The 21,767-nt window shown below is 44.7% G+C and overlaps 1 protein-coding gene across 1 annotated transcript; it reads right to left on the bottom strand.

Annotated features, from left to right (window-relative positions):
* On the bottom strand, positions 1-21,509 carry GNB5 (G protein subunit beta 5). Its single transcript, XM_056499978.1, has 11 exons — positions 21,259-21,509; positions 17,323-17,459; positions 15,787-15,828; positions 14,963-15,039; positions 13,336-13,468; positions 9,603-9,746; positions 6,521-6,612; positions 6,351-6,399; positions 3,968-4,064; positions 2,837-3,003; positions 1-2,514 (listed from the first exon to the last, which is right to left on the bottom strand). Exons 1-11 carry the CDS (start codon positions 21,368-21,370, stop codon positions 2,503-2,505), a joined length of 1,062 nt encoding a protein of 353 aa, XP_056355953.1. The 5' UTR covers positions 21,371-21,509; the 3' UTR covers positions 1-2,502.
* Between the last annotated feature and the right edge of the window lie 258 nt (positions 21,510-21,767).

The raw sequence follows: 21,767 nt of genomic DNA, 5'->3' as shown, positions 1-21,767 counted from the left end.
ATTTTCACTGGCATGCAGCTGCAAGACAAGGAGCTCCCACAAAATATATACTCTGCATTTTCCAGTTCCTTCCTGGGTATGGCAATAAAGATCTAGAAAGAAAACATTACATTAGCTGTGATCCTTCTGAGCAGGAAAACAATCTGAATTCTGGCCTTCTGAATGCAGGGCATTTCAAGTACTTTCATGGGCTGCTCACTCTCATTTGCTGTGGTTCACCTTGGGTATTTCCAGAAGGTATTCCAGAAGCAATTTTATGGTAGATCTGGATTTTGCCCGAGATTTTTGCAGGGGAAATAATTTAACAAACTGTGTGGTGCAAAAAGTGCATGTCAAAAAAAGCAGAAAACCAAATAGCCACCATTACAAATATCTAAGCAGTGAGAAGAACTAGTATATACATGTTGTCAATATGTAAAATACAATTTATTGTATTTAGGCTGTTCATAAATATCAACACAATGTATTATGTTTGAAACAAACATCTTGCCAATAAATACTATCTAAACATTAATATTAATCTTTTGATCAAATGTGTACAGTGTATTGACTCAATATTGCACAGTGAGTTCTATATGACATTTCCATAGTGCATTCAGTTTGTTACAGGGATAGTTTGCCACAGATATTGCAAAGCATCAGATTTAACTTTTCCAAGTGAAAACAGCCAACCTATTCCATTAGGGATGGAAGGCTGGTATAAATGTCAGTGTCTTAGGTTAACTGGTTATGGATTCACAGAACCTAATGTTTTCATGGATGAGGAGACTTTGTTTCCAATATGATTTTTAAATAATTGTAAAGAAATTCCACTTGTAAATAGAATGAGGATGTTATCATTAAACTCCAGTGACCAGTGAGCTTGTAAACAGGTTCATTCCAGTAAGCTTGTTTTCTCTTGTTCCAATCTAAATACAAATCATACATATGATACATTCAGAGTTGTACTTCACCACCTGCACTTCAAAGGCCAGGCTGTGCAAGCCCCCAGCATTACTCCAGCTCTTTGCTCCCCATGTGCCTGTGCTCAGGTGAGACTCAGTACCTGCTGGTATGAACAGAGCTGACACTCTAGTCCCAATAGTTGTCAATGTATGAATGCAGATATAATCTCACAGTGGTTCTATAATTAATTGTACCTCATCTTTATCTGATGCAATCTTGATTCTAGAGCATCACTTCTGTGTGGGATGGTCCTGCCAGTCTGTATGGCATTCCCATGCTCACACAGAAGGCTGGGTGCTGCCAGCAATGTGGTCAGCTGTCCTGCTCTCCTGAAAACCAGTGACTCCTGCATCAGATGCACTCATGTGCTCTCATCAGCACAGTATCAAACACTGGCAGGACTGTGGTTCACAGCAGATTTTCAACAGCTCACTGTTATTCACTCTCCAATCCAGCTATGACAAAACCATGTCCATGGCAGTGGGAGATGTCTGTGAGAGTAAGGACTGTATGATTTGACTGGTATTTGCATGAACTTAAAACTGTTCTGACATTGCAGAAGGACCTTAAGATGGGCACATACTGCTTGAACATACATTTAAGCTACATTGCCTTGTCAAAATTGCATGAACTGCTCAAAATGCAAATAAGAATCATGGTCATAGAATGACTATGACTGACTTGGAAAAGATTTGACCATCAGTATAATGGTGCTCAATGCTTAGCGTGTAGTATCCCTTAGTGCTCAGCATGTAGTATTTCTTTAAGTAAAAGAAAATTCACTCACCAAGTGATACAATTAAAAATTTCTAAGAAACTACTGGTTAAGTATTACCTCATGATTATGTAAATCATGTTTATATCCCTCCTCTTTGCTGTTTATCAGTTTGTATATATTTAGATTCTTTATATTCAGGTAACATGAATGAAATACTTATTTCTATCTAAAAAGACAGTAGGAAAAAACAGGGATTGAAGGGATTTTCTTCTGTACAAAAAATACATTTTTATGACAGCAGCCAGTACCTTCACAGTAGGTCCTTTGCTCCTCTACTTACCACCAAGGTTCAGTCATCCATAACACCATAAAGTATCAGAATTGTTTCTCTTTCCATTTTTCAACATCAAAATTCAATATGCTACTACGGAATGTTTCCAAAGCCTTTCATTATAACCTGATAAAATCAGGACTTTTTTTTTTTTTTTTTACTTTTAAAAGGAACTAACTTCATGCAAATAAATACATAATGTGCACTGAAATACTCTATTCTATGATACAGGTGACTTCGGAGAGAAGTCCCTTTATAAATAATGAAACTAATTCTAATAAAAGAATATAGTTAAAAAAAAAAAAATTAAAACATTTCATTTTACTACAAGTTGATGTTTGCTATGTGTTCAAGCAGACTACATTTTCTATCTAGTTGTGTTAACCTGTGGGTTGAGTGTTACTCTTTCGGACTGTAGTGAATATTTGATTTTGAGGAATGGCTTCTTTATGCAGTTTTTGTAGTCCAGAGTTTCAGTCTTCATTTGATTCTGCATATAGGTCTCAGGTTACGCCCAGATCTGTAGAAAGAGAGAGAGCTGAACTCCTTTATAACACTGAGTCTCCTATCAAACCTTACATTAACCTTGGTAAGGCGATCACATTAGCGGCACAGAGTATCGGCAGCAGTGATACCATGTAACCCAACAGCAAGCTCAAACTCAGCACTTCTGCTTCTGAGTTTGCGGGGATTTTTCTTGGGCTTTGCTGTTCATGTTTTACAGCTCCATACCTTCCTTTGCTCCTCTAGAGCAGTTTTCCTCTAACAGCCCTTCCTCCTCAGCCCCTTTTATTCAACAATCGAAGAAAGAAGCGCCCGAGGCAGGCTCTCCCGGCACTTACTCGGAGGGTGTGGTCCCAGGAGCCCGAGCAGAAGGCGGTCCCGTCGGGAGAGACCCGCAGGGTGCTGACACGGTTCTCATGTCCGAACAGGATGGACACACGGGACCCCTTCAGCACATCCCAGACATTGATGGTGTAATCGTTATAGCCTGCGAACAGCAGGCGACCTGCAGAGAGAATCACATTTTGCACTGTGAGCTCTTCACATGGCTGCAGCTGGGCCTTCTGCAGGACACTGATAGCCCACGAGCCACCAGCCCACCCTGTGGCCACTGCCTCCCCCGGGCCACTGTGCTCCTGAGCTGGCCAATGCTGCAACAATTACAGTCAATACGTTAAAAGCACTGTAAATTTTAGTTAAATTACATAGAATGCGTTCAGTCATTAGAGATGGAGGATGACTTCCAATTGTGACAGACTCAAGAGCACTTTAACAGCTTTGCAGGGTGATAGTACTTTACTCAGACCTTACACAAGAAGCTGAATACAAATGCTTGAATGATTAACAGACAATTTGGTAAGTGATTCACTGCCAACGGGACAAGCTGTGGTGCTTGTGACCATGACAGAGACTTTGCCTCAGTTCCAGGAGGAGGGCAGTTCACCACCCACTCACCCCCACCCAGGGTGACTGGGGAGCTTTGCATTTCTGATAGGACAGGGGAGACAAGATTCAGGCTTATGTCTCAGGATCTGTAGTGAAAAGTGGTAATGTCTCTTTCTTCATACCCCTCTAATATACTTTTACTATTAATCATTTGTTATCCTTTTAAAAACTATTTATGTAACTGCACTTAATAGTTAGCTACATTTCATATTGCCTTTGAAATGTTTTTCATTATTATTGTGAAACTCTAGCCCAGCTGTAGTTAATAGCAAAATATTTCCTGCCTTCAGTAGGGCCAGGAAAATACTTTTCATCACTACAAAGAAGCCATAGCCAGCTAGGTTATTTAAAGAGTAATTATTTTTACAGAGGCAAAAAAAAGCTTCCATGCATTAAATGTCTCTTTTGGTACTTATTACTTCTGATAACTTTTAATAACGAATGTTTTATGAAATTAAACTGAAAAATTTTACAGTTCCTCTCAAATCTCAACACTAAGATAGCTTCCAAAGTTCAAGTCTCACCACTGAGAGAGAAGTCCACACTGGATGCTCCAAAAATGATGCTCTCTTTGGAATAAATTGCTACTTCTCTGTCTGCACGAAGGTCATATAAACGACACTAGGATTAAAACAAAACCAATACACATGCCTCAGTAAGTGCTGGAAGCACTGGCTACAATATTTGGAAAAATGGGAGTGGGAAGTGCAGCTTAATAGACATCACAGGAAGTGGCTGCTTGGCTTCTTTCCTTCTGCTTCTTTCTGCTTCCTCCTTTCCTTCTGCTTCTGGCTGCTGTAACTGGGATCCTCTAACAGGGATCTAAGCAACACAAGGCTGTTTTGTATACATTGCAGGAAGAAGTTTCTTTTTCAAGCCACTTGTCTTAGCCTCCTGCCTGTCCTAGAAAGACATGAGTGGTGGGTTTGGGCCATGGCACCCACTGGAATCCCCACACCCTCCTGCCTCTGTGGTTTCATGCTGATCAGGGCATCCTGCTGCTGGGGAGATGATGTGGAGACAATGTCTTAAACAACAGTTTAGCCACAGCTGGAGCCTGGGAGATGGGATCAAATCTCTAATCACTATTGAGAACACAGACCATGTGGCACAGAGGAGCCTAGGTGGTAGTCCTGGCTCTGAGTAAGCCAGAACAGCAAACATTCCCTTTCCTTCTGTGAGGCCTCTCTGTTTGAAAAACCTACGTGAAAATAATTCAAGTGGAATAATAAATTTTAATGCAGATCTCTGGTTTTCATTTCTCATGGAAAATTCCAAATCACCTCTAACAACCTATACTTCCTGTTTTTATCATTTGCCAGCAAAATTTGGCTTCTTTGACACGGAAATCATGTATCAGACTTCACTGCCAGACTTCAGACTAACACTGCCATGCAGAAAGGCAGTCTGTTAGCCCTGAAATCAAAATGCACTTTTGAAACTATGTGAACTGAAACCCCTCCTCAATGAGTTAAGCTTAAGCAAACACTGGCCAGATGGATTGCTAATATTAAGACCTTTACTATTGAAAAATGGCTGTTATTCAAGTCTGCACATAAAGAAGGGGCTGTTTGATTTGCAGGGCAGTGGGGAGCTGCCAGGTATGTGCAGTCCAGGTCTCCCAGTGCTCCACACAGATGAATAACTTCATCAGACTGTCCTGACAGGGAGCTGGGGTCACTGCAGATGACAATGTTGTCATCTGAACACGATTTTATGGAATACTTCCAGTCAGGATTATCTGTTCCTCAGAATCCCCAAGTATATAAATCAGGTCAAGGATACCACCCTGTAACACTACAAAAACAAACCTCTTCATTTAAAGAATGAGGTAGATGGAAACTGCCAAAACCTCTGTCAAAAGTACAGAGGTGGAATTTCCCATTCTCCTGCTTGAGTCAGGGGTGTCAAGAATGGTTAAAAAGAAAAAAAAAAAAATATCAAATTAATTAATAAGAATCTGTGCTACTGGACATACAAAGAGAGTATTTTCACTGGAATTTAATGATGGACAATTTCTCTGTATCACTCCCTCAAGAGCTCACAGTACTGCATCCAAGTGTGCAGAGAGGCACTGGGCTCATCACAGGACTAGAGGTATTAACTTCTAGTCACAGTTTTTAAAACATAAAATCAGGGTTCACTCTCTCCAAAGAACCTTAGAATGTCTCCACATCCTATGAAGACAAAAGGAATGTTTTTATCAGTTTAGCTAGCATAATAGCAGACTCAAAACCTGCTCTGAGGGCAGGGTTATTTAGATAAAGTCTTTGCTCTCAGGTGACTCAGTGTGATGTTTATGAATAAACAGAAGAAATAAGGTGCCAGGTGCCTCCCCATTATCTGCTCTCATGCTACACTTAAGTGCCAGCTCAGGCCCTGCAGGGCTGTGGTGGGGCACAGCCTGGTCCCCCATGGGACACACCAGCTGCAGGGAGGGCCATCAGCCCTGAGCATCACTCAGGGGCAGAGGGCACCAGGAGGTAAATGGCATTTTGTATACATTGTGCTGATCAAATTTACCTGTCAATGCATTCTGAGCCCTTCCTAGCAGATTGCTCATAGATAAGTAAGATTCAATCAGGGTCTATGTGTGATCTAGGATGACCTGGATGCAGTGACTCACTGCAGTGAAAAGTGCTTGCAGTGAGTCAGGGCCCACAGAGGTGTCTGTGGACAAGGCCACCCAGGGGCTGCAGAGGACAGCTATCCACATCTGCCCTGCTCTGCCCTGAGCCCATGGCCCCTCCACTTTCTTATCTTATAGGATTATTATTCCTGTGAATTTGGTGTCACAGGCCCAGTTTAGGCACTAAAAGTCCTCTGTGGATGTGACCTAGTCTTTTAGGAAAATCTGACTTGGGAAGCAGCAGAATTTTCCTAAATTAGGTTGCTGAATTAACATACCGTGGCATCGTCTGAACCAGAGGCAAAAGCATCTCCACTTGGATAATATCTGTGCACAAGTGAAAGAAGACCAGAACACATTACATTACTTGGATGAGGTCAGACTTCAGAAATAGAATCAGCACATTGCTCAACACTGCAAACGTGTCCTCTCCCAGAAACACACTGACCTGACACTGTTGATATCTGAATCGTGGGTTTCAAATGACTGGACACACTGACCGGACCGCATGTCCCAAACCATGGCTTTCTTGTCACATCCCTAGGAACAAAAAAACAATCATTGCAATTGTGCAAATGGTGACATCCCTCATGTGCCTGATACTTGTCCTCAAGCCCACTGCATTCAAAGGCTCTGAATTCACAGTTCCAAGAGGATTTAACCAGCCAAGCAGCCCCAGAAGTGGCTGAAGTGGTACCCTCAGCTGTGCAGTCGTAGGTGGGATCAGAGTTCCTCATGAAGGCTGGAGCTGCCCTGCACTCACAGCCCTGGTCTGCTTGTGCTGCCACAGAGCTGCACAACTCACCTGGATCTCTGACCACTTAACATGATCAATATAGAAAAACAATACCCAGCATTTAGAGTTTTATAACTAACTCTTTTCATACACTGAAAGAGAAAATTAAATCAGTGCATCCAGAGGGTTTCTTGCTCAGCCTAGAAGGGTTAACCCCTGTCAGAGCTCTGCACCCACATGCTTGATGGTGTGGTTGGGATGAGAAAAACAGCATAGCAGCACTTCATCTCATCCTCAAGCTAAAACCTGCCCTTCCAAGCTGTGTTTTGAAAGGATCATTTAACACTCAGTGCTCAGCACCCTGAATTCTTTGGCCAAGGGGCTTGGCCCATGTAGTCTACACTGTCCTTGGGGCAAGAACCATCTCATACCCGTAGGACCACGCTCTCAGCTGCAATGTCTCACAGCTGTCACAGTTGTAGTGAGAGGAAAAAGAACATGGACTTTGCTTTGAAGAGTGATGGGAGATTTTAATAAACTTGCCTCTGCTGAGGAGCAGGCAGTCTGAGCTCCAGGGGCTCAGCCTCTCTGAGGCTGTGTGGGAAGAACAGGGCAGGCCAAGTGGCTGCTGCTTCTGCTGAGCCAGAGTGCCCTGCCCACCAGACCATGCCACATGTTATTTATTTTAATCAAATATGATGACTAATTAAATTAAACAGTCTCTTTACAATTCACACATTTCTCTCTCTATTTTTAAAATTCTGTTGTTAAAATGAAATCCTAGTGTTTTTAGTAAAGATGTCATTATTTAAAAGATGTAATGTTCTCTGGCACCAGCTTGTGGTTTCTGCACCAGAGAAACCAAACAGGATTTTTTTGATATTTTGGACCCAGCATATTTCCCTCTCCAGCCCTACCATAGCCCAAGCCCAGCCCTTCATACTTCATTACATGTTTTTACTGACCCTTCTGGGAGTTAGGGGGCAAGACCAAACTGACAAGCTGGTGTTTTGACTCCTAAGGTTTTGAAGGAGAAATCAGCCACCACCTGTGGAGATGGGCCCCCTGAGTGATACTCAACTCAAGCTGAGGAGCCTTGCTCAGAGGGCACTGAGCACAACAGCCTGGGACACAGCGCTGAGCTTACCAGGGAAGGCTGGAATTTTCAGTTAAGTCTGTAAATGTAACAGCACCCAACCTGCAGGCTGATATACTGACATTGCTTGTTCCAGCTCAAGGTTACTGTACCATAGAGGCACAGTATTCAGGGAATCTGTCTATGCCACCATCCCCTCACCATACCCTCATACTGTTCTGCCTATACCTGCACTGACACGATGTAAGACAGGTCTTCACTGCAGTGGTGTTTTGCATGTGATGAATTAAGTGAATGTCTGTAAGCACAGACATGCCCAAGCTGCTCTATCAACACAAGTATGACATATTCTCTTAGCAGTACCAGAGCTGCTTGTGATTCCTTGCCCTATAATAAGCTGAGCTGTTCCCAGGGAGAATGAATCTATCCTTTCTGGGAAGCAAGCTCGGTGACAGGAAAACCCGAGAGAAGTAATGCACTTGGGTGGAATTAGCTTTCAGTCACGCTTCGGAGCAGCTGTGCCACCAGCAGCCAAACTGGGCCAGTGAGCTGGACTCTGCTCCTGATGTGCCAGCCAAATTTGATAAAAACAGCCAAAACAGAAGAGGTCCAGGTTTATTGTGTAGGGATAAGATCATGACTCCAAGCACTAGTAACCCATGTTTGGCACCCTCTGGCACAAGGCTATTTCCATCATCAAATACAGGATCAACCATGGGCCAGTGCTGGTGGGGCTCAGAAACCAGCAAGGTTACTGGTACCTTCAGCAAAGTTACCAGTAGCAACTGGCCTCTCGGCTTCTGCCAGCTCTGATCTGCACACTCACTTTCTAATGTGGGAAAGACTAGGATCACCTTGAAAAGGAGTGGAGCTCCATCCCACACACCTTTATGCCCAGCCTGCCTCACTCCCAGGCTGTGTGCCAATGGCTCAGCTGCCTGGGAGCAGTGATCCCTCAGCAGCAGGACATGATCTGGAAGATGCCCTGGGTACTTTCCTGGACCAGTCCAGTCCTGCAGCCCCAGTGAGGTTTGTGTGCTCCTCTGTGCCAGGACAGGGAGCAGAGTGTCCAACTGATGAAGGGGCTTTACATGCCTCTGGTACCACTGGAAGGCACAGAGGACTCAGCAACAGCTGAAGATGTGGCCACACCTCATCTCCCTGCTCCAACTTGCACCAGGGGTTAGCCAGTGTCCAAGCCGCCCCTTGACTCTTGGGACACAGTGGCACGCACGTTGTTTGCAACCCCACTTGGATGCCCTGAGCACAGCCTGACACCTGTCACATCCCATCTGGCACCTGATAGCTGGGCACAGGGAAGGAGCAAAGTGTGGAAAGTCCTCTGCTCCCACCCACAGGGACTCACACCTCCTCTGTGGTAGGAGCCCACTGCTCTAACTCTGAGCCTTCCCCTTCCCGGCAGAGGCGTTGTTTTGATCTCAAGCTGGATTGCTTTGATGTGGGGTGGAACTTGCTAAGTAAGCAGAACTGCAGTCAGACTGGCTGGGTGGGTTTGACCCCACAGTCAGGGGTTTAATTTGCTCCAGCTTGGAAAATGTGCTTGCAATGAGTGGATTGCACTGGGGCATCCAACATATACTCCAGCACTCTCTCAATAACATTGTGAGCCTCCTACTTTGCTGCCTTTTCACTTCCATATTCCTTAGTTTTATGTTATGAGAGAAAGCTCCTGCTTACCCCAGAGACAAATGTATTTCCTGTTTCAGAAGGAGCCAGGTCCAGGCACAGGACATCAGCTCCATGACCATGGAAACTCTGTAGAAGTTGCCCACTCTCAACATCCCACAGAGCACAGGTTCCGTCTCCACTTGCTGTCAGGATCTATAGGATGTGGGAAGAAGAGTTATTATACATGAATCAGCAGATGACCTTCAGAAATGACAAAGAAACAACAGACACCCTACACATACACCAAAGAATAGCTTTAATTTAATGAAATACTATGCCATAAATCAAAGTCATACGTCCAATGTGAACCTGAAGTTTATGGTTTTTATTTTTAAAGTAAAAAGGTAGAGTGGAAAGGAGAGCTGTATGAACACTACTATACCTACACAATGTTTGAATGATGGTCCCTTTTGTGTGGTGGGCTTTGCACAACTGACAGCAGTAAGGATCTGCTGGCATTTTCATAGTCTCTAAAAAGGAGGCAGAACAATACTGGTATTCTTGTCTGCCCCTGTATTTCACTCTGTCCATATTTAGACTGTCGGAATTCAACCCAGGTAAATGGAAGAACTCTTGGAGTTAAGTATACCTGTTTAACTCTTCAATTCTTTTTTCTTTCTGCTTGAAATAGTCAAGTTAAACCAAATTAATTTGACTTAAGACATGGATTTTCTGAAAGGGAAGTAAGCCTGTCTAGACAGTTGTTTGATAAGTCCATCAGCTCTCACTTGTCCTAAATCATTTGTGTGTAAAAGGGCCTGAACACACACTGACCGAACATAGCTCCCAGCTTCCCATCTGCTACAGTACTTGTAGAAAGCACATGTGATCAGAGCTTGTTATTGTGGCTAAATCCTGATGATGCTCAATTGTTCAAAATTTCCCCTTGGCACCCGAAACTGTTATGCAATCACAGATTCTGTAGGTTGAAAGAGTCCCTGTGCACTGGTGTGGAAGGAAGCAAGGGTGAATGTAGGAGGGCCCTCAGTTTTGTACATGGGTTTTCTCATGGTTGGTGAGGAAACTCAAGCGATCCCAGTGGGCAGTTACAAGTCAAAAACAAAATTCTCTTTGAGAAGAAAATGATCACACAGTCACGAAACCATTCACAGAGTTGCATAAAGGTTAAACACTGAACATGTTTGACAGATGCTCCAAAAATTCTTCCTGTAAACAGAGGTCTGCAAAGCTGCAGAACAGACTGTTCTGAATCCTGCAGCAGAGAGATGCTCATGCTCTCAGATGATAATACCAGAAGAAAGTCCTGACTTGTCTTCCTGGCCAGCTTTTGAGCCTGGATCAATGAACTTCCCTGTTCTGGGGAGTATTTGTACTTGGCTGAGGAAAGAAGACTTTCAGCTCTGAGGATTTGCTCTTGTAGCATTGTCTAAGGGAATAGGAGTGGCTAAAGGTGCAAGGGAAGGCTACATTGGCAACCCAGAGCTCCAGTTAATGCTTAAAGAGAAATGTTATAGACTCAACTTCAAGGTTGCTCCTCAGCCATGCCACACTTGGAAGCATGGCTGCCTGCCCTATGCAAACCCTTGAGATCTCAATTAACTGTTGCTATTAATACACATGGAGCATTGTCACATGGGGAGCATTATCACACCACAGAGCTCCAGATACCTAATTTAGGAAGTGAGGCTCCCTGGCTCTCTGCTCACTGAGGCAGGGGAGGCTCTCTCAAGCAAGACTGGTTTGGGGCACTGAGAACAAGATGTGTGGGTCACCCAGGCCTGCAGCTGAGGGCCCACGTGGAAACATGATGAGCAGCAAGGGTGGGACCCCCTTTTTCAGCATCCACACAGCCTGGGAGTGACTCTAACCCACGATGAGCCACCCCCAGACTTCCTCTCTTTCCATTGCACTGCCTGAAGCACACAAGCACACTAAACCCTAAACTCCTACACAGTCTTCCACACCTCTGTGGGAAAACTGAGCTGTAGTTTAAGACAGCAGCCAGGGCAGAGCTGCAGCCCTGGCAGCACCTAGCAGTGGGAGCTGTGGGGACACTGGGCTGGGGGACACTCCACCTCACTGGAGCTGCTCCAGGACAGCACCACATCCCTCCTGATGCAAACTGGGAGAGCAGAGCTACTCTGCACATAACTGGGAAAGCTCCTGCACAATGTTCCTGTAGCACTCTGCACCCTCGGAGTTACTGAATAGTTTTAATTTTGAATAATTTTAATTCTGAGGCCTACATGTAAATGAAAAAAGATAAGAAATCTGGGATTCTCTGGGATCTGCTACATAACAGTGTCTGAAGAGAAGCTTGGCCAATCTGTTTCTTGTATTTGGTTGAATAACATGCAGTGCTATAAATGATCACTTATAAGCCTAGCAATCACAAGAAAATTTTTTTTAAAGACTTCAGAAAAATTTCTGACTCGCTAAATGTAAAGCACCTTAATCCACTGTGATATGTCTTAACAATAGCTACCAATAGTTCACAATTGTTATAATAGCAACAATATATGACCTCCAATATCAATGAACTTTGCTGTATCTAATATGGAAAAAAAAAGAGACACAACTTTTCTTTCCTTTTTATTATGAAAAATAAATTGTTATTTTTCCTGCCACCAGATTTAAGCTCAAAGCATTTAGATATAGACAATAAAAGAGAAAACTGGGTTTATATCTCATCAAAAACATTCCACTTAATTTAGACTGCTCTAATTCCACACGGCTCCTGACAGGAAGGTCAGGGCTAAGCAAGCATGACTGCTGGGTACCTCCACCACTTGTTTCCATGGCAATGGACTTAAATTAGCACCTCAGAGTCATTACAGAAACCAGAGAGCGACAAACAACAACATACTCTCGGCTTCACATGTCCTGAAATAGAAGCAATGAGAGCTGATATTTCCTTCAGAAGAGCTCCATATATCTGGAAGAAGGGGACATGGTATTCCCTTTCTAGCAGCTCTATTGACATTAAGAGCTATAAAAGTGCTCCATTCTGCCACTTATTTTGCTGCAGAGCTGCACTGAGAAGAGCTTTAATTAAATTCAGAAACCAGAGAGGACAAAGGGATTATCCTGGCTCCTTTCATAATTTTCTGTGTTCCTAGAGAAAGAGATCTTTGAGAAATTCAATAGAGAGGAAGGCTGGCTTGGTCTCAGAAGATCTGCATTCAGTTCCTGGCTTTGTCATCATGTTCCATTGTAAGCCTCTGTGCTCCACCCCACTGCCTGTGAGATGGGAACAGCATCACTCCTTTCCTTTGAGGGAACACACACTGCATGTACAGACAACAGGTATGGCCCTGTGGAGCCATCTTCAAGCTCAATTGTATCACTTGGTATAAATAAAAAATACTTAGAATGAAAGCAAAAGTAAATTTTGCCGGATGTCCGGGACAAAGCAGGCAAACAACACAGTCACCATCAGCTGGCACAGCACCCAGCCCTGTCCTGGCTAAATTGTGGTTTCAACTATTTGCAGTAGTCTCAGCTCCTAAAAGCACAAACTGGGAAGCAGAGAACATACAGGTACCAGTGAGCTCCCTCTGCAGAAGCCACAGGCCTTTGCAGGGACAGCCTGGCCAGGGCCTGTGACAAGCATTTCCTGACAGCAGCTTTTGCAGCACCCTCATTGCCCCCTGCAAGGGTGTTCCAGCAGCCCCTGTGGGGGCAGGACACGGCCCTGGGTGCCCCAGGAGTAAGGAAGGACATGTGCACTGCACCTGAGTGCAGCTCCTGTTAGGTGATGGTGAGCAGGGAGTGCATTTACCTGCATGTCTGAGTTAGTGAAGCTGCAGGCAGACAAGTAGTTCGTGTGCATTGCAACAGATTTCTTCTTTGCAGCCATATTTTCATTTTTTTCAAATGTCAGAGGGTACACAGAACACTTGTTGTCCAGGCCACTGAAGAGAGTAATAATAGCAGTAACAGAGAGAGGAAAACTGGTTAAAACTGCAACGACAAAAGGCGAGTGGTGATAAGGACACCACCTGTCAGTGCTGTGCTGCCAAAGCCTTCCAAGTACCGACTTCCCTGTATTGTGCTGTGTGGGATCTCCCTGTGCAGGGAAGCCCCAGCTGCCTCACCAGCCTGGCTGCTTTACAGAACTTGAACAGCTGCGCCTCAGTATTTTTCACCCTTATCGAGTTTATAAATGGCACTGAATGAAACCTCACGAAAGTATAAACTGGGAGGTGACAGCAGCTACCTCAGGGTTAACATTTCACATACAGCCAAAGTGCCATTTTCCTGCTGACATCTGTCATTGCCAAGATCAGGATTTCAGCATCATTATACACCTACCCTAACAAATGTGACCTAGCTTCTGCAGAAAAGGCAGCACAGCAAATAGTGGGTGTGAAGATAAAATTTTAGAAGAGTTTGGATAACGTTTGGATAAAGCACTGACTTCTGTAGCTGCTGTCCTCCTCCAGTTAAGCTGTGTCAGGGCCAGGACCCATTTCTAAAGGGTAGCACTTATATCTGACTCCTTCCTACAGTCATGGCAGATCAGTCCTGCCCTGGTCCCTGGGATCCTGGCACACCACCAGTTGCTAGTTCTGTGCCTTACATTATGTGCATGGCACTTAAATGACAGGACAACAGAAGTACAGCATTAGGTGCAATATACATACACTACCTGTCTCTGTTACAAGTGTAAAGACAGAGCTTGCTTGCTATTCTTTGGGTTCTAGTCAAAACCACAGTTTCCAGACTCCTTTCCACACACATGTACAGAGCATGATTTCTCTGTCTCGGTCTGCTGCTTTCTAGACTTGCAAGCTGCACACTGAAGTCTCCCCTTGTTCCTTTCTCTTGACTCAAGCTTGTTTTGCCTGTCTGATCCACCCAATCCCTTCTTCAAGATGTTTTGCCAACATTTCATCTCTTTGGTTTTTTCCCCTATATAAACTTATTTTTTTCAAACCTGAGCCGTAAAAAAACTTGTAGAAAATTATCAAGGATGGGGTTACTTCTCCCCATGTCATCTTAGCAAGATCTATTCAAATACTGGTAATCATTAATGATGAACCTCTGTCATAAAATAATGAATGCAAAGCAAGAATACAATTAAAACATCTTTTCCTTTGAAAATATATCCAATGTAGAAAACCACACTAGAAAAGGGAAGTTGCATGCATGTATAATTCCTAATCCATTATATAAATGCTAAAAGAGGATTCTTTTCCATGCTTACACAACAAATGTTATTGCTCTGAAGTCAGTGGAGATAGTATGTATGAGCCACTATGGAAATAGAATCAGAGGCACTGAATGTAGACCTTTCATCCACAATCACGGCACACAAACATCTATCTGTCAGCTTCTGAAGCCAGCAGGACACTGCAACAAATCCAGCTTCTCTGTGCAAGCTGCTGGGGCAGCTGGGAACTTACCCACAAGCAATGGCACATCCAGATGGGGCATATGCACAGGCCATCACCCAGGTACACGGCATGGTCACGGCGTGCTCCTGAAACACAGCGGCCCTTTAGACTGGGACCTCACTGCTTCTCATCCATGCAAGGAAAACAGTGGGAGCAGTAAGTTCAGTGTTTCTGTGGGACATCCTCAGGGTCAGTGCAAGGTCTAGATGTTTCCCCCAGCCACAACTCATATGTAAGTCAACAACCCTGACTGCAAAATGCAGCAGAGCAGCAGGAGGATGGCCAGTCCTCCTCTGACACTTCCCACCTTATTTATGAGCCCCAAACTGATCACAGAGCATGTTTTATTGGGTCATCCAGTGCTGTGAAAGGTCCCCACTGCTGCACATGTAAAAATGAGTTAAAAACAAGTAGTTTTTCCTCATCTGTGTGGAGCAGGGTGCCATGAGGCAGCCCAGGCAGGGCTTGGAGGAGCAGTGGCACCATTTCACAGTGAGCACCGCAGCTGGAGATCCCCAGTGATCACACACTGGTACAGGAGTGCCCAGGAAAAATTCCCCTGTTTTGGTGACTGGGCTTTGCCTCCCTTGTGAGCAAAGAGGTTTGATCAGAGCCTCCCACTGCAGACCGTGACAAACCCCAGTGCCCTGACAGGGACTTTGCTCAGAAACAGGCCAAGGGACGTGACGTGCCCTGGGCTCTTTTTTTGGGGTGCTAGTGGAAGTCTGCATTTTATCCCATTATCCCACTGCCTCCAGTGACATCTGTGAGCCCTTCACCTCATCCCACTGTCATGTGCCCTAGGCACAGAATTTTGCTGAATTTTCACTTACTTTGTTGGTAGTGAAGGAATCCCACACGATCACCTTCCCATCCTAAATGAAAGCACAGAGAAAGAGAAACTGAGGCCTTCCAGAGACGTGGCTACCAGCCTGCTTCTCAGCTTGGAGAAAACTGCTGCTCATTTCCTCTCCCCTCTGTTATGTCCTTTTGTCTCCATCTTAACAACAGCACAGTGGTCACAGTGAAGCATCAAGGACACACTTGTCAGTAGTGCTATTGTATCTACCACAAGAGAAGTGGATCTCCTCCTCACTGAGACGACTCATGTTTGATTAAAAGACCAATTTATTTTTCATTTTTTTTCTCTTCCCTCTTAATGGCTTCATGAGTACTCCTTTCACCTGCAGCACATGCCATGGACAGGGCCATCTCCTCAGGAACCTGCCACCTGTAAGTCCTCACTTGACTGTTTATAGATATTGCACTGTTTATTCATCTTCCCTTTCCAGTCAGATCCTGGTTTTCCCTTTATTTGTCACTACACTTACTTAACCTTCAATTATCCACTATACAACCAGCTAAATAGCCATCATAGAACCTTGTACAGAGAGCAGCACAATCACTTGGTGTACATCTTTGCCTTATGTACATAATATTGTTATCTTCCCTCTATCATGAAAGTGAAATGTTTATTACTGAGCAACAACTGCTTCTGTACCTGGACTTACACAGTTCTTAAAATAGAGCAAAAAAATGCATTTCAACATGTTTGTTCAGTTTTCTGATCAACACACTAACATTTTAACCACTTTAAAAAATGTGACATTAAATATTTAAGTTATTCTCTCTGTTGAAATCACCATGAACGGTAAAAACTCACAGTGAGTGAAAGTGGCCTGCAATGCAGATTGCCTATTTTTATCCCTCAAGTGAGACCCCTGACAGATTTCATGTAGGTCAATGAACAGCTGTGAGATGCAACAAACTCACTCACTGCCATACTGGGCTCAGGACAAACCAGGGGATCTAGAAAGTAATTATCTCATTACCTCCTCCAGCTTATGAGACTGGTTTTGAGCAGGTGTTAGGACTGTTTCTCAAAATGCCCAACTTAATGCAGTAATTTTGGCAGGATTTCTGAGGCTTTCAAGGTCATATCAATCATACAGACTGCAGAAGAAATTTCTGTGCATAGAAATCTCTAAAAGAATCAACACCTCTTTTCCTGATGATTTTCTCTGAACACATAACCTGAAAATTTTGCTAAATATTTAATCTGTAAAGAAAAAGGAAACAGATGTAGCCTCACATGAATCTATTTTTTTATTGTAGGAGGGAATATGGGAAAATCTGTGTATGACTGGACAGGAAATATTTAGGATATTAACTACAAGAAGTGTACTAATGATTCAAAGGTTAGATTTACACTCTCTGAACAAATACATTGCCAATGAACATCTTCCAGGGCATCTTGAAAACATTTACAATAATCCCAGGTATCATCTGCTAGGAATGGCACACAGCACAGCCAGAAATTTGTATAGTGCTCAACAGCACCTTTGAAAAACACCTGCCCAACAGCATACCTGGGAGGAGCTCACAATTCTTCTCTTGTCTTTGCACCAGTCCATGCAGAGAACTTTGTTTCCATGGCCCTTCAGGGTCCTCCTCGTCTTCATCACGAACTGTCCCAGTGCCTCCACACGCTCTGCCACCTGATGAACTGCAAACAGCTGATGGTTAGAGAGCCCTTCATCAAAGCTCTGCCCTGGAAAATATCTGCCTACAAGTAATGCCCCTGGAGGGATTAATCCATGAAGTCTGAGTCCATGGTGCAAGCCAATGCTTCAGAGCTGGCAGGTGGCTAACACCAAGGTGGGTGGCATAGGAACATATTCACCAGAAAGAGACAAGGGTGAATTCACTCAGGGTTGAATTCCAGGGATGCAGCAGCTGAAGCTCTTGCTGACCATCCCACCCAAGTATAACTGGAAACCAGATTATCCCTCTGCCCCCTTTACTGGGAAATCCTCAGGCCTGAAGGTGGACAAACTGTTGTTCTGGATGTGATTCCCAGCTGGCTCTCAGAACTGTGGGGGTGCAGTGGGATACAGGTACTGGCCACTGGCACTGGTGACTCTGCTGTGCCACCCCTTCTGCTGGCCAGGAGCAGCAAGGGCCAGGACACAGCTCTGAGTGAGCAAGAAGCTGTAAGAGTACACTACCCAACTTTCCAATAATAACTATGGACATCAAGGACTCCATGGGATGTCCCTTCAGCAAAAGAAGGAAACACAGGGCAGGCAAGCAACTCTCCTGAGCAGCATCCTCTAGTGAAGAACTCAGTTCTTTTGTACCTCGTTTAATAGCAGAACTTTTAGCTGATATTCTTAAAAACCTGACAAATGTACATTTCTTCTGTGCAAACTGACTGTGACATAAAATTCATGCAGCTGACACAACTAAAAGGTGTCTCATATAACCTTGATGCCTCAAGCTGGGGTCACCTGTAAATGTCTGGGAGAAAGGGTCATCTGAGGAAACCTACTTGCCCTGCTCCAGCATGTTCATACAGTGTGGTATGAGTAGGGCCATGACATATCTCAGCACCCAGAGGGGCAGCTCTTCACACAGATTGAGAGTGAGGCTTACTTCAAGTCCCACAGCAGAGTAGAGATCCTGGGGCTGGAGACTTGGCACCAAATTTAAACACTTCTCTGTCTAGAGAAGAGTTGATAGGATTCAGCACTTCCTGTGTTGTGTGGTTGTCCACACCGAAACCTAAGATGATCCAGCTGCTGTTGACTGGGAGGACAATGCTTGACTGAAATTTCTGGAATAAATGGAGAAGCTCACATGCCTTAATGAGCTGACAGATGAAATCTTGAGCTTTTCACTGCCCTGCTGGAGACTGAGCTCCACAGCCCCCATGGCAAGTGGTGCTTTGGAGCTGCCTTGCTACTTCATCCTTCATCACTTTTCTGAGGCTGCAAGAAAGCTCAGGGGCTGGGAAGGGCTGGGAAGGGCTGTGACAGTGAGACAGCAGGCATCCTGAACTCACAGATCATTTCCTGGCACAGGGTCAGTGAAGCAATTTCTGCCCAAGCCAGAAACTGATTTCTAGTGGATTACCTTTTCAAGAGTTGTCTTCCAAAGCCACCAGCCCCACAGGCTGTGCCAGAATAATGCTGTCAGCTGAAATCTCTGCTCAACCAGTCTCCCCGAGCCAGGAGACAAGTGCTGTCCACCATTCCTCATGATTTGTCAATAAATCAGAAGCAAGTTTCTGAGAAAGTACCATATAAACCCACTGAGGAAAAGATACATTCCCCCTACTACTGCCCATAGAAACCTGCCAAATGATCCAATCAAAAGACATGAAAACACAGGATAGGAGGTGATTATGGCAGCTGGAAAGATGCTTGTGTCCAGAACATATCTGAAAAAAACAAATGTTTCACAGACAATGGACAAACTGTTTCCATTATGTCGAGGCAGCTGAGACTCTGTGAAATTGTCTGGTTTAGCCTCACTGATTCTCTGAGGACGCTTATCTCCAACCACAGCCATAATAACCCTGCTCCTGCCTAGAACAGTTTTGAGTCAGATAGTTATTTTTAAGCATTCACCAATATTGTTCAAAGATAGTGGAAAATCATGCACTCAGACAAGTAGATCAGCTAAAGCCAGTAAATAGCTTGAGCAGTTTTACAGAGGTCCAGATAAAACTGCCTATTTTTCTTAAAAATGTTGTTTGGCTTGAACTGGAGGTGTGGAATTGATGCAGATACTCTTGGGTCTTTGATCTTTTCTGTGTTGGGTCTAATGGTCTCTCTTGGCCTTAAAAATTAATGGTTCTCACACAAACAGAACAAACTTTTGTCTACACTTAAAATTTTAAGCTTTTGAATTGACTCCTTAAAATTATAAGACTGCAAATCAAATGCATGCTTGGCATTTCCTTTTTCTATGCACATTTTTGAGAGCTGCTGTTCAGAAGCAATTGAACAAATAAGGGCAATCCTATTTCAGCCAGCTATTTGTTTTGGGAACCACAGAGGGAAAGTCATGATCTGAGCAAAAAAATGCAGAAGATACCATTTTAGATTAAGGGAAAAAAAAACCCAAACCAACCAACCAAGCAGAAATCAGAAATGATGCCTTATTCTGAAACTAGCAAACTCTGCAGAAACAATACTTGGGAATAATGTAAGTGTAAAAAAGCTCTGATACATAATGAATGATATAAAATATGATAAGGGAGCATTGTTTTACAGCAGCATAACACTCTTTGTATTAGAAATGCTGGCTTTGCAAACACATCTTTCCACTGGAAATTTACAGATTTTATATATAACAAAGAATATCCCACGACTATCAATAGCACATACAGTTACAGTATGTTGCAATCAGAGGTAAAACATTGTGAGCAAAAATGGGTTTAAGAATATGCTTAAGAGGTCTGTTAAGCCAAGACTCATCACTTCTGATACAGAAATAATACTATGGGAATAGGGTGATTTATGGTGATGTTTCTGTAATGAGGATATCTCTGTTTCTTTAACCATTCTGATTAACGGGCCATTCATATAACATAATTGTCTAACTTAGGCAAGCAAATACCCTATTTATTCCAGAATATATATATTGTGTTGTAATCCTTCCTGTTTTTCAGTCTCTCATTCTTACAAAACACTATGAACTAAGTCACTGGATACAAGCTCAGATTCCTTTTCAATGCTTAAGGCATCAAAGCACATGAAAGAAAGGTTGTGATGACCCACTAATAGAATACATGATTTCAGATGGAAACAGTAACTTACATGTTTTTCTTAAAAAAAAAACCAAGAAAAAACATCAAAAGAAAAAAGAACTAAAACAAAAGACCCCTGCAATGTATCATTGTAACTATAAAATGAAATAATGATTTTTTTGTATCTCAGAACTTGTGAATACCTATTTGCAAAGCTCAGCTATGGTAAGGTGAGCTGCTTTTTCCTGAATGGGGAAGTGGATCGGGGGAGGGCCGGGCTGAGGTGTGTCCATCATTTCTGCCGGGTTATCCCTGGATGCTGCAGCGGGAGCGGTGAGTTACACACTGCCAGCTCCAGCCCTGACTCACCGCCTCTGAATCAGCACTGCATCCCTGGCGGAGAGGGGGCAGAGGAGCTGCTTTTGGAAACAGTGCTCCTTTTAAAGCCCCTCCACACCTCGGGTGAAACCCCGGCCTCGTTAGAGCAAATTGCCATCACTTCCTCGTGGCTGGGGCTCATCCTGGCTCCTGACACGGCATCCAGCGCTGAGGGGAACCGCGGGCAGTACCGAGGGTGTTCCCGGGTCCCCGCGGGGCCGGGGCTGTGCGGGGCCTGCCCGGCCCCGGGCCTGCCCCGGGCTCTGCCCCAGGCCCTGCCCCGGGCCCTGCCCGCTCCCCACAGGCCCTGGGCTGTGTCCGGCCCTGGGCAGCGCTCCCCGCTCCCGGCCCCGCTCCCGCCAGGCCCGGCCCCGCTCCGGGCCCCACTCACGCTCCACGTCGTGCAGCTTGGCCCGCTCCTCCTCCAGCTTGCCCTTCAGGCTCTCGGCCTCGCTCTTCAGCGATGCCAGGGTCTCGTTCTCGTGCAGCCCCTCGGTTGCCATCTTTGCAAAGGAAGCGGGGAGAGCGGGGATGAGAGCGGGAGGGAGGAGGAGTTTGCCCGCCCGGCTCTCGGGGATGCTGCCGCGGCTCCTGCTGCCTCAGCAACGGCGCCGGAGCCGGCCCGGGCTCCCCTCCCCTCCCGCTGACGTCCAGGCCAGTCCTGAGCACGCACACCGTGGGGACCAGCATCCCTGCTCCTGCCGCTCCTGTATCCTTTCTCCTGCTACTCCTGTATCCCCTGTCCTGCCGCTCCTGTATCCTTTATCCTGCTACTCCTGTATCCCCTGTCCTGCCGCTCCTGTATCCTTTATCCTGCTACTCCTGTATCCCCTGTCCTGCCGCTCCTGTATCCTTTATCCTGCTACTCCTGTATCCCCTGTCCTGCCGCTCCTGTATCCT

Source organism: Oenanthe melanoleuca, chromosome 10 (assembly GCF_029582105.1).
Source record: "Oenanthe melanoleuca isolate GR-GAL-2019-014 chromosome 10, OMel1.0, whole genome shotgun sequence".
NCBI classification, from domain to species: Eukaryota; Metazoa; Chordata; class Aves; order Passeriformes; family Muscicapidae; genus Oenanthe; species Oenanthe melanoleuca.
Note: the sequence above shows the minus strand (reverse complement) of the source record. Positions and strands in the feature narration are given on the sequence as shown.

Excerpts from the sequence above, each read along its gene's own strand:
- GNB5 (XM_056499978.1), bottom strand. The coding sequence starts at position 21,370 with ATGGCAACCGAGGGGCTGCACGAGAACGAGACCCTGGCATCGCTGAAG. Across the intron at positions 6,400-6,520 it reads TCAGATATCAACAGTGTCAG|ATATTATCCAAGTGGAGATG; the intron begins GTCAGTGTGTTT and ends ACTTGTGCACAG. Across the intron at positions 4,065-6,350 it reads CTGGTTCAGACGATGCCACG|TGTCGTTTATATGACCTTCG; the intron begins GTATGTTAATTC and ends TTTTAATCCTAG.